The sequence below is a fragment of the Euprymna scolopes genome, chromosome 2 (genome assembly GCF_053919585.1).
Source record: "Euprymna scolopes isolate OS-2025 chromosome 2, ASM5391958v1, whole genome shotgun sequence".
NCBI classification, from domain to species: Eukaryota; Metazoa; Mollusca; class Cephalopoda; order Sepiida; family Sepiolidae; genus Euprymna; species Euprymna scolopes.
Window position 1 is genome coordinate 37,273,071 of NC_136483.1, and position 17,536 is coordinate 37,290,606.

At 33.9% G+C, this 17,536-nt stretch overlaps 1 protein-coding gene across 2 annotated transcripts in view; it reads right to left on the bottom strand.

The window, feature by feature from the left end:
* Positions 1-662: 662 nt before the first annotated feature.
* Positions 663-17,536, bottom strand: part of LOC145291123 (sodium-coupled monocarboxylate transporter 1-like) — an 82,771-nt gene continuing 65,897 nt past the window's right edge. For both annotated transcript variants that reach the window (XM_080136645.1, XM_080136639.1), the window contains 2 exons: positions 12,422-12,546; positions 663-1,031 (listed from right to left, as the gene is read on the bottom strand). In XM_080136645.1, the coding sequence (XP_079992771.1) occupies positions 855-1,031; positions 12,422-12,546 (302 nt within the window). In that variant the 3' untranslated portion in view covers positions 663-854. The remainder of the gene's footprint in view (positions 1,032-12,421; positions 12,547-17,536) is intronic.

Below are 17,536 nucleotides of genomic sequence, written 5' to 3' on the forward strand. Positions count from 1 at the left end.
TTTCGACATGACATGTCAGTATGTAATAATGTTTTCACCTGAAAAAAAATCACCAATCTACATAAGCACAACATTTTTTTGTTGAGGAATCACCATTCTGCCGGTAAACAAGAAACTGGACGTTAGCAGAGAACTGACGCAACTACAGCGCCCCTGTGGCAATAATTCAAAATTTAGGAACCTCCACTTTGAAATACTCACCGATTCATTCTTTGATGATAGTAAAAAAAAAGTCATGAAATTGCCTTGTTCTTTTTTAATGCTAGGAACAAAGTGTAATATCTGTTCTGATACAGCACTTTATTTTTTTCTGTTCTCAGTCAGTGAATGAGAAATCCTTCTAGATTGAGGCAATTTTGATTTTTGTCCCAACTCACAGTGCCACTTTTTGATGGGGTTCGATTTTCTCCACATTAAAAACCGATATTTCATCTAAATCTGTACTAATGAGGAGACAAGTAAATAGTCACTAACAAACATCTCCGGTGTGGCTCAGGAATAAATGATGACACTATGTATTCTTGCTCTTTACCATAAAGCTCATATTGCCAGGTATATCGTATAATTTAAAAACAAAAGTAAAACGTTGGCTTCGTTGTTTATTGATGGTCGGCGCGAACTCAGACCTCACGTTATTATCAAAAACTAATACAAAATTTACATTACCGTTTGATTCCTCGGAGAATTTATTCCAGGAAAGTGGTGTTTTATCTGGGTATGGCTTTGTTTTCGATTGACAGTGAGACCAAATAGACAGAGATAAAAACGAAGACGAAGACAACACATTTATACATTTGTGCTAATAAACCATTTTTTTTTTTTTTTACTGCGATACCATTGTATCAACGAACACATTATGCGCAGTTATTGACGTTGGCGTGTCTGACATCGGAATGGAACGCTATGTTCGCAAAAGCAAGTCCCGTACGAGCATCATTTTGGCTTGTGGTATTTAGCGAGAGCGAAACATCTGTTGAGACTTGCATATCTTCTTTCTTGAGAGTGGCGTCATTCTCTGGTTTGGATACTTGCTATTAAGACAAAAACAGACATTAAAAAACAAAATAGAATAACAGTCTTTGCTCTATTATATAAAGGGCAAATGTATTTGTGTATGTTTTTATGCCCAGCTAAAACTAAAAAACTACAAAACAAAAACCAACAAAGTTGGTATATTCTTGATCTTGATACGCTGGATGAATAATATCTAAAGTTTAGAAAAAACTATTCATTCGATGAAGGTCAACTGGGTCAAGTTTCGTCGGGAGGATGAGGAGTCGGTTTTTCCATGTTATTATGTACTGATTTGAAAAGATAATGCCGACTAATTCCACGGTTAATCTATTGTATAAAGGAGAATTTTCTGCATCCACAGCTAGAGAGGATTGGGCTGGGCAGAGGAAAAAGGGGAGTTTAAGCAGAGAAAAACTTTTTATAAACTCCTTAACACAGACGGGCTTTAAGAGAATAAAAAAATAGGCTACAATTAATGCGTAATGCGAAGTTCAATCCAACTGGATTGTTAAACACTGTTATGACAGCTGACGAAAATTCGTCTGTTTTTATAAAAGCAAATAGACGTTAATCCTCTCCCTTTCCTTTGGCTGTTGGTGCAGATTCAGACTTGAAAATCGGATAGTGACTTTGGTCTGAGGCTTAATTTGTGTAACCAGCAAAACTGCCATCCTCCACACTGATGATTTCCATAAAAAGAGGAAACGCATGTGTGTGTGTGTGTTTGTGTTGAGCACTGTTGAAGTAAATATTGAAAATCAATGCATAAAATGTTATATAACCTTATAAAAATCTTATGTAAATAGGTGAAATAATTATATATATATATATATATATATATATTACGAGGGCCGTGCAATAAGTAATGCTCCTGACCCACTTCCCATAGCAGTAGAGCAACGAAACTTGGCACAGTTATTAGTCTTTCTCTACATAGGAACCACCCAGAGTTATGCATTTCTCCCATTGTTTGATGCAGCTCTGGAGACCGTTTTTGTAGAACACCCCAGGTTGGTCATCCAACCACGATGTGACTTCAGAAATCAAGGCTGCATCATTTGGGAAACGCTTTCCTTTCAAAAACAACTTCATGGCTGGGAAGAGGTAAAAGTCAGAGGGTCCAAGGTCAGGAGAGTAGGGAGGATGGGAGAGGATTTCATAACCACACACTCGTGCTTTTGATCTGGCCACATGCGAGTTGTGGACCGGAACGTTGTCCTGCAGGAGAAGGGTATCTTTGCTGATCTTGCCCCGCGTCTTGATTTTGATAGCTTCCCTTAATTTCCTCAAAAGTGAAGCATAATAGGCTCCTGTAATTGTTGTACCCTTTGTCAGGAAATCTGTCATCACTACTCCGTCCTGGTCTGAGAAGACTGTGAGCATGACCTTGCTAGTAGAGGGCTGCACCCTTGCCTCCTTTGGAGGGGGTGAGTCCAAGTGCTTCCACTGCATTGACTGGGCTTTGGTCTCTAGATCATAGTGATGGAGCCAGGTTTCATCCTGTGTAATCAGTTTTTTGAAAAACCTTGACTCATCTTCTTAGCACATCTCCAAATTCATCCTCAAGCACTCGATGCATTCTCGCTTCTGGAATGGTGTGAGCAACCTGGGAATCCATCTGGCAGACACCTTATGCATATGCAAATGATCATGAGTGATAGTTTCCACAGACCCTGTACTAATCTTGACATCTTTGGCTATTTGGCGAATAGTAATACGCCGATCTTCCAAAATGGCAGCCTCAACTTGACGGACAGATGCCTCATCAATGGCAGAAGGGGGCGACCAGGTCTGGGAGCTGTTTCCACAGACTTCCGGCCATGTTTGAATTCACGATGCCAGCGTTTTACAAGGTCATATGATGGGGCATTATCACCATAAGTTTTTTTCATTTCATCAAAAGTCTCCTGTGGTGTGCGTCCTTTCAAATACAAAAACCGGATCACTGCTCGACATTCAACAGGCTCCATTTCACACCTGACTCAGTTCAAACACCTGTAAAACAGAAACCACAATTAGTTCAGAGCTGTAATTTGCCACATAACCCGTAGAGATATAAATCATTGCAAAATTTCAGCTAGATTCAGACAACTGGAAGTGGGTCAGGGGCATTACTTATTGCACGCCCCTCGTGTATGTATATATATATATATATATATATATATATATATATATATATATATATATATATATATATTAAAATTATTTCGTAATTATAATAATATATTATAATCATTTTAATTATAATATATATATTAGATTGACAACTTGCTAAGTAGTCAACATTGTATAAAATAACAGTTGACCTTCACAAGAATTTCGTCCCAATTTTCAACTTTGATGTATTCTTTCAACTACGAAACACTCGACTCCTTGGCGTTCAAAAGTTTCTTTCAAAGTCACTCCTCTCATATGCAAATCAAGATCTTTATATTTTTGAACCACAAAGTGAAAGGATTTATCTCACAAGGATTAATTTTCTTTACAATCTCCGATTTGATTTTCAAATATCTATTAACAACCACCGAAAAAAGTTTTTTATTATGCAATTAACAAGAAAGTATTAATGCATAATGGAATATATGTAAGCATAATTATTAATTAATAACAAGAAAGTATTAATGTATAATGTCATATAGGTAAGTATTAACATATAATGTAATAAATGAAAGGATAATGCATAATGTAATATATGTAAGAATTATTACATAATGTCATATATGTAAGTATTAATGAATAAGGGGATATATGTAAGTATTGATACATAATTTCATATATATCTATATATTAATACGATAGCGTGTGTATTCTTTTGTGTGTCATGTTACATCCGGGTCGTTTAATTGTTATGTTCTTCTATTTCTTGTCATAAATAATTTTACCAAGAATTCTTCATAAGTTTTGGTTTCGGTTTCGACTATAGCTGATGGCACTTAAATCATCTATTTTTTTATAAATAATTTTATCAAGAATTCTTAATAAATTTTGTTTTCGGTTTCGATTATGGCTGAAGGAACTCAAGTTATATATATATACATATATCTTTTAGATAAGTTTTTATTTCGGTTTCGATTCAAGCTAATGCACCTAAGTCATATGGATATATTTTTTTTATTTTTGAAATCGCAACTTTATAACATATAAAAATCGATAGAACAGTAACTCTATCATAATATATACGAAATCTGCAAGAATTAAAATATATTTAAACGTACTTTACGACCGGGCGTTACCAGGCATTCGTGCTAGCTTAGATAAATACTTTTGAAGTTTTAACGAAAAAGCTACAATAATATCAGAGCGTCTCCATTTACACTGAACATCTACACAATGCCAACATCAGTACCTCTTTCCACAGATCCCGCTAGTAAGTATTAATACAATATGCCATATATGTAAGCATGAATGCATAATGTCATATATGTAAGTATAAATGTATAGTGTCATATATGTATATACTAATGCATAATGTAATAAATGCAAGAATGAATGCATATAGTAATATATGTAAGTATTAATGCATAATGTCATGTATATAAGTATTAATGCATATTGTCATATATGTAAGCATTAATGCATAATGCTATATATGTAAGTATAACTACATAATATATGTAAGTACGAATGCATAATGTCATGTATGTAAGTTTTGATTCATAATGCATTATATGTAAGTATAATGCCTAATGTAAAGTATGAAAATAATAATGCATAATGTCATATATGTTAGTAATAATGCATAATATCACATATCAAAGTATGTATGCATAATGTAATAGGTGTAAGTATTAATGCATAATGTCATGTATCAAAGTATTAATGCATTATGTCATGTATCAAAGTATTAATGCATTATGTCATATCTGAAGGTATTAATGCATAATATATGTTTAAGTTTAAATGCATAATGTAATATATGTAAGTATTGATGCATGACATATATGTAAATATCAATGCATGATGTCATATATGTAAGTATTAATGGATAACATAATATATGTAAGTATAAATACATGATGTCATGTATGGAATTATTAATGCATAATGTAGTATATATTAGTATTAATTCTATAATGCTATAGATGGATTTATTAATGCATATTGTTTTATATGTAAAGTATTTATGCATGATAACAAATATGTAAGTATATAATGTCATATGTGTATATATTAATGTATAATGTTTTTTCTTTAAGTATTAATGCATAATGAATATATGTAAGTATTAATGTATAATGTCATATATGTAACTATTAATGCATAATGTCATACAGGCTGGGGCATGAGTCCTGTTACAAAATTTTTGAACTATTTTTTATGATAATACAAAAATAAATTTACTATTTTATTGTCGGTATATTATAATCCTGTACATGATTTCTTGTTTTTCATAAACGAAAGATACTCATTTTTAACAATGTCTGTTTAATTGAAAAGAAGATTTATCATAGATCAGCATGAGAAGAGCCTGAGCCTACCAAAAATATTCAAGTTCGGAAAAACCTCAAAATCAAAAGAATGTTCATAAAAAGGTCAATTGATTGTTACCTGGAAACTTAGTCGATCAAAGATAGACAACGACCAGGCCCTCTCCGCACTTCCAGAACACTTCAATTCATCAAAAATGTTAGGGAAAAATCAGGCGAAATCTAAGACCCAGGAGACAAATGGCAAAGGAGGCACAAACATCACTAAGCATTGTGCGAAGACTATGTTAAAGTGACCTACAGATGTCACACTATAAGCTCCAAAAGCGACAGCTTCTCTCTGCACCAACAATTGCAAAGAGACTCATCAGAAGTCGAATCTTGTTAAATCGTATCAGGGAGGGCACACTCAATGAGATCATCTCTATTGATGTAAAGTTATTCTCACTGAAACAATTCCACAATCATCAAAATGATCAAGTCGTTGCGAGAAGAGAAATCGTGAGGCAATACCTGGTAATACATGAAAGATGTTGAGAACGTAAACACCAGCATCAGTGATGGTCATTTCTGAGGTAAGGAAATCTCTACTTCTTTTTCCCCCGTTAAGAGATCAAGATTAATAAAGACCGTTACATTGAGAACATTGTTGAAGGTGCACTGACTTCATAGTGTAATTCTGTGTACGGTGATGAAGATTGGACTCCCCCCCCCACCAAAAAAAATAGTGTGACAAGCCACCCTGCTCATGTAACACAACTCTATATCTGTGCCTAAATCAAAACGTGGATTCCATGAACAAAGCTTCTTTCTTAGAACTGCACGCCTGTGGAACTCTGTTCCGTCTGCCTGCTTCCCTCCGGACTACAACTTGGATGTCTTCAAGTCCAATGTTAACAAATTCCTAATGAACCGCCCCCTTAATTAAACACTTCATCAAATCTCCACACTAACGTAATGTACTTGCAATAACCCTTATCCCTGAGTGGCTTCCGGGCCTTGATAAGTGGTGATCACTGTGTAAAAAAAAAATAAATAAAAGAGACAACTTGAACAGCAAAAAAGAATGGCCTCCCTAATCACGTGATCTTAAGGCTCTTGATTATTCTTTGTGGTCAATCCTGGAAAGTGGAGTCTGTTCTACTCTATATCAAAATATTGAAGCTTTAAAGACAAAATTGAACAAATGCTGTGAGAGAATACTCTTAGATGCTGTGCGTGCTGCTATAAATGATTTCCCCACAAGATTTCTTAGTGTAATTAAGGCTTAAGCATTTTAAATAATACTTATGCCACATTGTTCCTTCAGTATTTGCTGATCATTTTTTGTAATTGCGTTTTATAATAAATTATTTTGTTGGGAAAAATCTGAGTTTTATTTTGTAAGAGTATTTATGGCCCACCTTGTATAAGAAAATATTGATGCATAATGACATATATGTAAGTGCAAATGCATAATGGTAAGTATTAATGCATAATGTCATATCTCTATACATAACGTAATATAGTTAAGTATTTATATGTAATGTAATATATGCAAGTATTAATGTATAATGTAATATATCGAAAGTATTAATGCATAATGTCATATATTTTATTATCATGCATAATTTCATATATGTAAGTATCAATACATAATGTAATATATAAAAGTTTAAGTGCATGTATGCAAGTATTAATGCATAATGTAATATGTGTAAATATAAATGTATAATGTCATATACGTAAGAAATTATACATAGTATAATATGTGTAAGTATTAATACGTAATGTCATATATGTAACTATTATTGCATAATGTTATATATGTAAGCATAAATACGTAATGTCATATATCTAAGTCTTAATGCAGATTGTAACGTACGTAAGTATTTATGCATGATGTTATATATTTAAAAATAATTGCATATTGTCATATATGTTAGTATTAATGCATAATATAATATATGTAAGTATAAATGTATAATGTATTATATGTATGTATATATGCTGATTGCTGGATATGTACGTAATAATGAATAGTGGCTTATATAAAAGTATTTATACATACTGCAATCTATGTTAGTATCAATATATAATGTAATGTAAGTATTTAAACAAAATGCAATATATGTAAGTATTAATGCATAGTGTACTACATGTTAGCTTTTTTTTTTTTACAAGGTGGTCACCACTTATCAAGGCTCGGAAGCCACTCAGGGATAAGGGTTATTGTAAGTACAGTACGTTAGTGTGGATATTTAAAGTGTCTACTTAAGGGGGCGGTTCATCAGGAATTTGTTTACATTGGACTTGAAGACATCCAAGTTGCAGTCAGGAGGGAAGCAGGCAGACGGAACAGAGTTCGACAGGCGTACAGTTCTAAGAAAGAAGCTTTGTTCATGGAATCTATGTTTTGATTTAGGCATAGATAAAGAGTGGGGAAAGTTTTTGACAGTGGATTCAGCTAGACGGGTGTTTTTTGTAAAAGATTGGCGAGGGGGAACCAGAGATTTGAGCTCAGACGAGCACCTGCCAAGATATGGCAGCAGTATTCCATCCTTGGACGTACTTGGCTTTTATATAGATAGAGAATTGCATCAGTAGTGAGATATCTTCTGGAGTGGTAGAAGGATCCCACCATCTTTCCAAAGACCTTGGCAACAGACTTGATGTACATGTTCCATTTCAGATCAGGAGTGAAGGTCAAGCCCAGAAGCTTGTCAAAACATGGGGCTTATCCTAGACGAGAGCCACCCATTTCAATTGATGCTAGCTGGGGATCAGAGCGTTGATGATGTAAAGATAGGAGTTTGGTTTTAGATGCATTAAAGGTAACCAGCCACGTCTTCCACCACTGAACCACTCATTCGAGATCAGAGGAGAGAGAATCAGAGAGAGCTTTGTCATTTACAGCATAATGATATATAGTAAAGTATGGAAAATGTCATATATATAAGTATAAATGCATAATGTCATATATTTAAGTATCTATGTATTTATTATATATGAAAGATACATAAGTATTAATATATAATATAGGAAAGTAGTAATACATGATGTCATATATGTAAGTATTAATGCATGATGTCATATATGTAAGTATTGATGCATGTCATATATGTAAGTATTAATGCATGATGTCATATATGTAAGTATTGATGCATGATGTCATATATGTAAGTATTAATGCATGATGTCATATATGTAAGTATTAATGCATGATGTCATATATGTAAGTATTGATGCATGTCATATATGTAAGTATTAATGCATGATGTCATATATGTAAGTATTAATGCATGATGTCATATATGTAAGTATTAATGCATGTCATATATGTAAGTATTAATGCATGATGTCATATATGTAAGTATTAATGCATGTCATATATGTAAGTATTGATGCATGATGTCATATATGTAAGTATTAATGCATGATGTCATATATGTAAGTATTAATGCATAATATGCTTTGTGCAAGTATGAGTACATAGTGTAATATATGTAAGTATTAATACATAATGTCATATATGTGAATAATAATACACAGTGTTATGTATGTAACTATTAATTCATAATATAATATATGTAATTATTATGCATAATGTAATATATGTAAATATCATTGCATGATATAAACTATGTAATATTAATACATGATGTAATATATGTAAGTAAATATACATAGTGTAATGTATGCAAGTTTTAATGCATTATGTAAGATATTTAAATATTAATTCGTGGTGTAATATATGTAATATTAATACATAGTTTTATGTACGTAATATCAATGCATAAACAGTATTAATGCAGAAAGCAATGTATGTATGTATAAATGCATCATATAATAATATTTGTAATATTAAAGTATGATGTAATATATATAATTATTAATACATGATGCAATATATGTAAATATTAATGCATAATATAATATACTAGACTACCCGTGACCCGTTGGGTCAGTATGTTATATTAGCTATGGAATACATGTATGAGTGTGACACTTGTGACGTAAAGAAAATAGGGTTTTTTTTTGACATAACAAAAAAAATTTACAATGAAAAATCACGGACAGATCACTCAAATATGAAAAAAAAAATCCTCCCTATTCGTGTAAAGTTATCTATTTTTCCGAATAATCGCTCAAAAATCGAAAATTAAACATGATTTTCCTATGACATATCAAAGGCCTTCGACAAGGTATGGCATAAGGGTCTACTTCACAAGATTTCCAGCTACGGTATAACTGGAAATGTTTTCTCAATCATTAAATCATTTCTCTCCGATAGATTCATAAGAGTAGTGGTAGATGGACAAAAATCGGAGGTCTGCAATATAAATGCTGGAGTCCCTCAGGGGTCAATCCTGGGCCCAACTCTCTTCCTGATCTACATCAATGACCTCCCTAAACACATACTTAAATCATTCGTTGACATCTATGCTGATGACACGACCATCTACGGCAGCACATACATCAAAGGCTGTAAATGACAAAGTTCTCTCTGATTCTCTCTCCTCTGATCTCGAGCGCGTGGTTCAGTGGGGCAAGATGTGCTGGTTACCTTTAATGCATCCAAAACCAAACTCCGATCCTTACATCATAAACGCTCTGATCCCCAGCTGGCATCAATTGTGATGGATGGCTCTTGTCTGGGTGAGGCCCCGTGTTTTGACAAGCTTCTGGGTTTGACCTTTACTCCTGATCTGAAATGGAACACGTACATCAAGTCTGCTGCCAAGGTCGCTGGAAAGATGGTGGGATCCTTCTACCGCTCCAGAAGATATCTGAGTACTGATGCAATTCTCTATCTATATAAAAGCCAAGTACGTCCAAGGATGGAATACTGTTGCCATATCTGGGCAGGAGCTGCCAAAAACAGCTTATCATGCCTTGACAGGGTACAAAATAGACTTCGTGGTTTAGTGGAGCATGCCCTTTTCTCTACTCTGCAACCTCTCTCCCACAGAAGAGACGTTGCGAGCCTATCCTTGTTTTATCGTCATTTTCATGGCAGGTGCTCGTCTGAACTCCAATCCCTGGTCCCCCCTCGCCAATCTTTCACGAAAAACACCCGTCTAGCTGAATCCACTGTGAAAAATTTCCCCCACTCTATATCTGTGCCTAAATCAAAACGCGGATTCCATGAACAAAGCTTCTTTCTTAGAACTGCACGCCTGTGGAACTCTGTTCCGTCTGCCTGCTTCCCTCCGGACTACAACTTGGATGTCTTCAAGTCCAATGTTAACAAATTCCTAATGAACCGCCCCCTTAAGTAAACACTTCATCAAATCTCCACACTAACGTAATGTACTTGCAATAACCCTTATCCCTGAGTGGCTTCCGAGCCTTGATAAGTGGTGATCACTGTGTAAAAAAAAAAAAAAAAAATTAATCAAACGCCGACGAAAGCAGCAAAAACGCACATGAACCTACTGATGAGAAATATAAGAATGAAAAACCCATATTGGAATCCTTCAACCAAGTTATAGAAACTTAAAATCTAAAAAAAATAATTAATAAAACTTGAAGCAAAAAAATAAAACCTAAATAAATAAAATTTAATAAAACTAATATTGAAACAGATTAGTAAATGTGTCAACAAATTCACCGTTATCACACAACTATTTTATATCTAGAAATGTAAACAAAAAATAAAAAAAGAAGGAAGGAAGGAAGAAAGGAAAAGGGATGGATAGAGAGTGGCAGTAGTAGTAGTAGTAGTAGTAGTAGTAGTAGTAGTAGTCTTGGCTTTACTACAATTGTTCTTATGTTTGTCAATGGGTTGCAGTTGTTTAGTTGTATGAAAATAGCGACAGTATAGTTGTAATAAAGAATAGTTGCAAAACACCCGCACTCTTCCCATGTTAAATAATAATTTCGAAATAATAACGATAATATTTCAGTGTGCAGGTCAAAATCTGCAAAAGAAGCGATTTGTGTTTATTTTTTTACGTTGTTATGGGTTAATGTTTATGCGTGCATGCGCAACCGGATGTCATAAACCAGAAAGTGGGTTACATCACTTATTACACGGTCATTTGAGTTTTATAATTATATAGATTTTAGTATTAATACATGATGCAATATATGTAAGTATTTATTCATGATGTCATATATTTAAGAATTAAAATATGACATATGTAATTATTTATACATAATGCAAAATATGTAAGTATTAATACATAATATATGTGTACTATTAATACATAGAATAATATATGTAATATGAATACATAATATATGCAATATTAATACATAATAAAATTTATGTAAGTATTAATGCATGATGTAATATATATAAGTATCAATGCAAAATATTACATAAATATTAGTGCGTGATAAGTAAATAATGATGCATTATATAACATAAGTAAATAATGATATCTGTAACTAGATTAACAGCTTTGTAAATTCCACGGTTGCTTTTATAACGATTTTGTTTACTGTAACTATAATTCTCAGCTAAATATTCTTTAAATATATAAAACGTATATTATATCAACTTGTTTTAAATTTAAAATTGTAACAATTAGATGTAGATGTCTCGTTATAAATATAAGCCAGTTTGGGGCTAAATAACTCGTTCAATATTAATGATGTTATTTTGTACTTTTCAGAGTTGATAGAAACATAAGGTTTCTAAATCATCTATAGGAAGAATGTTTTGCTTTATATTGATGGATTTATTACCGCCCCCCCCCCACAAATAGGTGTGATGTTCAGAAAAAAACCGATGGGCAGTTTTATATTCCATACCCTATCACACTTTGTACACGTCCCTCTCTTTGGGTTTTATGCTCTCTCCTCTTTCTCATAATCCCTCACTTTCCTAAACCATATCTGCCTAAAAGCTTATCCATATAAGAAGACTATTACTTTCATCACATTTACATACACGCAATAAGGCAAATTCGATGTTTGTTTTATTGATTTAAACCCACAGTTGTAATAAATGAAGAATGAATTTATTTTGCGTTCCTATTTTTTATACTCACGCGTTTGCTTCTTAGATATTTACAGCACTGCATTTTGCGGCGGAGAAAAAATGGAAAACAGCAGCAAAGTCGGTCCATCAACGGAACCAGATAGTCTGGGTTGATATCTTTTTTCTTACTTGGTCCTAATTAAAACAAAAATATGAGAAACAAATAAAAATATGATAAACTTTTGAATCGAGAGAATGGCTTGTGATTTTTTTTACAATCGTTTTTACATAGCAATAGATCATAAGAGATAAACTTCCAATATACATTCTTGAATTTTGCGCCAAAGGCTGTCATCAGTGGTGTTATGGCTTAAGTCCCTGGGCGGTTTAGAGTCTGTAGAAGACTAGGATATAAATACCCTAAACTCACTACAAGAAAAAATAATGAAACGAATTGAATGAAGGAAACAAAGAACTCAAATGCTGGAATAAAATAAACATGTCGTTTATTTTCTGTTGAGAAATGAAAGTCTTGGGTGTACACGTGTTCATTCAGCCGTTGATGACTACGCGCGTGGAAGGAAAGGGGAATGCAATAGAGAAACGCGAAGTGGCAAGCCCGCCTGTAGAAAGAGAGGGTTAAGCTCAGTAGAGCGTCGCGCACATGTCTGTTTTGATGGACCAAAGACGAAGGGGAGATAGAGTGAGAAAGTCAATCCAGGTTATGGAGATAGAAAGCGTATAAATTGTACATATGGTCTGATAGCTTTTTGTCCCACATAGTAGCAAGTGGTGTGCACGCCTGCCGAAACGGCGGTGGCTGGTGCGCCGACCAACCACCTCGGAAAGCAGGTTGGAAAAAAGGAGAAGCCACTTATTGCTCTTTCTTTTATAGGCGTTTCCTGTGGTCTTTTGCGCATGTGTGGATTTCCTTTGAAAGGGGAAGTGACGTTGTCGTTGTGTGCATACGTGTGCGCGTATGTGAGTTCATGTGTGTATGTTAGTGTGTGTGTGTATATACACGTGAATGTGAGTGTATGTATGCGAACGTGAATATATGTACGTGTGTGGATGTGGGCGCGTATGTTTGTGTGTGCGTATGTATATGACAAGTAATATATCTTGAAATGTGAACGCATGTTTTTGTGTGAGACTAGAAAAGGCTCGCGCAAGTCTTTCAACATCATACTGTTCTCTCTAAGCCGCCCCGTCAAAGTTGAGCAATAGGTACTTCCAATGCGCACCACAGTTTTAACCCCACCTCCCATATGTAACACGATGTAACTGTAATTTAATTTAATATTATCATCCTAACTTTTTTACCATTTAAAAGAAGCTTCAAATAAACTGCTAATATTTTTTTTTTAATTTTTACAGCATACAAAAATAATGAAAATGTGAGGCAAGAATCATGTTTACATTATCAACACTTTAAAACAACGTTCCTATGTAGTGACGTTTCTTAAGCTGTAGACATACCCATGTTTTAAAAATCTAGCAAAAATAAAATAATAGTCATATCTTCCTGATATTTTCGATGTTTATTCATAATTAAATAAACTTGCATAATAAAAGTGGGTTTTGTTAAATGTATTAGATAAAATATTTTTTAACTGTTCTATTCTCCTATTTTTCATGTTATGAAAACTAAACAAAATAAATGTAGGTCAATAAAAATTTCAGCATTTTTAAAGCTGAAAAGATCAAATAATTAAAAAATAATTATATGTATATAAAATCCTGTTATTTATTTCACTTACCTTAAAGTTGTAAATAAAATTGGACAATCAATATTATTATGTAAAAAAAACACTTTTTCTTGATAATTTTTTTATCGGCAACATAATTATTTGAATTAGAACAAAATAAACAGACTTCTAAAAAATAATTATTTAAAAAAGCTTTAAATGATATTAATTTCAAATATTATACGATATGAAGTTTAAACGAATATTTTTTAACAGCTTTCCAATAATAACAAAATATAATCATATATATATATATATATATATATATATATATATATATATATATATATATATATATATAACTCTTGAGATAATAAAGATTGCAAATCCAAAATCGGCCTAAAAATATTTGTTTCAATTTTATTATTTAAATTGATAGAGGGTGATCTGTATTTTTGGCGCCTTTTTTCAAAAAGGTATGGAGGCCTGCAAGCAACATTATCTTTAGATATATAAGTGTCGTGAAAATTAATTTTATTTTATTATCTCTCGTCTGTGTAGTATGTAAATAAAAATCTAAGCTAAGTCTCATATTGTTTATTATCCACAGCAAAAATAACGTTATTTCCATTAACCATTATAAGGTGAATGCCCATCCGTAGAAATTGACACAAACATACGAAATGATGACGTTACTATTAATGTGTCAAATGCTGACGTTTTACACAAAGTTGTGGAGATACCTATTAATCAAACTCTGGCGCACTTTCCATGCTATACAATATGAATTTTATTTCTTCTAAGGCTCGGGGCTCGCTATTATTTTATTTCAATTTTTTTCCTTTTATTCTTTTTCATTTTATTTATTTTTTATTTATTTTGCTGTGATTTTGTTAATGTTTTTATCTTTTTGTATTTCTCAATCGATAAAATAAATCAGTTTCATAATTGTAACCTTCAGCTTTCAATTTAAAAACAAAAACTATAATAAAATAAACATAAAAAATGATTCTTAGACCGTAATTATAATTCTGAGAAATCAAAGTATAAAGAAACAAAATCTTTAAAATTCTTTTTAAAAATTATAAACTCGGCATAGATTTTATCAATTTTATACCTCGTGTGCAACGAGGATTCTTTGGTGTTATCGGTTTTCGATCATAAAACAGAATGTTTTGTATTATAGTCCAAGGGAGATTACTCTCCAAATTCAGTTTATTTGTCAGAGCAAGGCAATTCACTGTGTTTAAGGCTGACTATCTCTATATAATACACTCATATGCATACATACGTGTGTGTGTGTGTGTGTGTGTGTGTGTGTGTGTGTGTGTGTGTGTGTGTGTGTGTTTCATTGAATAGCAGAGATAATTCCTGTTTGTTTCTCTTGTGATCCATCTTTTCCATTTGGTGGTCCAATGTTCGACGTTTTCGTCTAGTATAAAAAGAAATTCTCTATAGTCGCAAACATTTTCGGCTTCTATGAGTCATATTCAGGCGAGTGATGTATTAAAAAATTGTTTTTAGTAAATTTATTGAAAAAAATCAATTAAAATCGTTTAAAAGCACTTAAGCGTATCCTCTCCCTCATATGGAGCCTGGTTGTTTATGCCCATGAGTAGGGCTTCTATGATTGGAAGGTTCAGGTTACAATACGAGACAGCTAGAATGGCAGTATTTTGTATTCATATGTTTCTAAATTCATTTTGGGATTATCATGTGCTACTAGGTGTTGGTAGATGGAGTCGTTAGAAGAAGCCAGATGACATGTAAGTCAGTGAGAAATACTGGTGCTAGTTATGTTGATGTATGAGTTGTTTTTGGAGACACATTCCCTTATAGGACATTTGGAAACATACATGGCGTTACAAGTTTTTAGCAATGTGTCTCTATCTCTTTCTAAAAGCTCTTCTCTTTTAGTTAATATCATTTGACGCTTAATGACAATCTTTATGAAATTGCCTTGAAAAAAATTATTTTAAACGATATATGAGATGCCTTAAATAAGTTTCCAGGCTTTTTTGTACAGGCGTTTAAAATTGTTGTAGACTCTTAAAAATTCAGTCTGCTATTGCAATACGTCTTATTAGATGGCTGACTAATTTTTATGATTTCAGGTTCGAATGAACAGCTACAGCAGTAATTGGAATACAGCCTGATTGTCAGCCGGTAAATTTCAAAAATACAATCCTCTTGGACTTTTGGTCATGATCAAAGGACGTCCCCCAATATGAAAGGGTGAATGCGGTATTATGGTGAAAGAAGATACTAGCTGGGAGAAACTTTTGACTTTGTTTAGTTCTGGAGTGACAAGGATGACCAACGACCCCCAAAATCCCCCCTTTTGAGTTGGCCATGTGCCTAAGTTTTTTGTTCATCGTTGATTTTTTCTGTATTTTTTAACATGAATAAAAGATTTAATATCTCAAAGTGTAGTATCTGTTCCGGCAGATACTGCAAGCAAAGACCATATGTGGGGGCGACCCCACATATAAGACCTTGGTCAATGTAGGGGCAACCCTTCATACCAATTGTCACTATCCAGCTCCCCATACCTCCCGGGGAGTTGGTCCCCATTTCCCCTTCACTCCTCACATTAAAAATCGGCCTTGTGCCTAATTTGCTCAGTGGGAGAGCAAATAAATACCTCAAAGTGTAGTATCTGTTCCGGCAGATACTGCAAGCAAAGACCAGATGTGGGGGCAACCCCACATACCTGAACTTTAACCAGCTCCCATTTCCCACCTCTCAGGAACTGGTCCCCTTTTTCCCTTTCCCCTCCCTTCATTCCTCACATTAAAAATTGGCCTTGTGCCTAATTTGCTCGGTGGGGGAGCAAATAAATACCATCTGTTCCGGCAGATACTGCAAGCAAAGACCAGATGTGGGGGCAACCCACATACCTGACCTTTAACCAGCTCCCATTTCCCACCTCTCGGGAGCTGGTCCCCTTTTTCCCTTCCCCCTCCCTTCACTTCTCACATTAAAAATTGGCCTTGTGCCTAATTTGCTTGGTGGGGGAGCAAATAAATACCTGTTCTGGCAGATACTGCAAGCAAAGACCATATGTGGGGGTGACCCCACATATAAGACCTTGGTCAATGTAAGGGCAACCCTTCATACCCATTGTCACTATCCAGCTCCCATTTCCCACCCATTGGGAGCTGGTCCCCTTTTCCCTCCCCCTCTCTCTCCACATTAAAAAACGGCCTTGTGCCTAATTTGCCCAGTGAGGAAGCAAATAAATACTTCAAAGTGTAGTATCTGTTCTTCAGATGCTGCACTTCCATTTCTTGTTCTCTTTCGGTGGAGGATCAGTCCTTCACGACTGAGACAATTTTTTATTTTTGTACCTTTTCTCCACGTTAAAAAACGACCCTGGTGTCTAACTCTGCCCATGGGGAGGCATAGTAAATAGGTACATTAGAAGAACAATATGCAATAAAATTCTGTTTTAAACTTGGAAAAAATGACACAGAAACACATTGAATGTTTCAGAC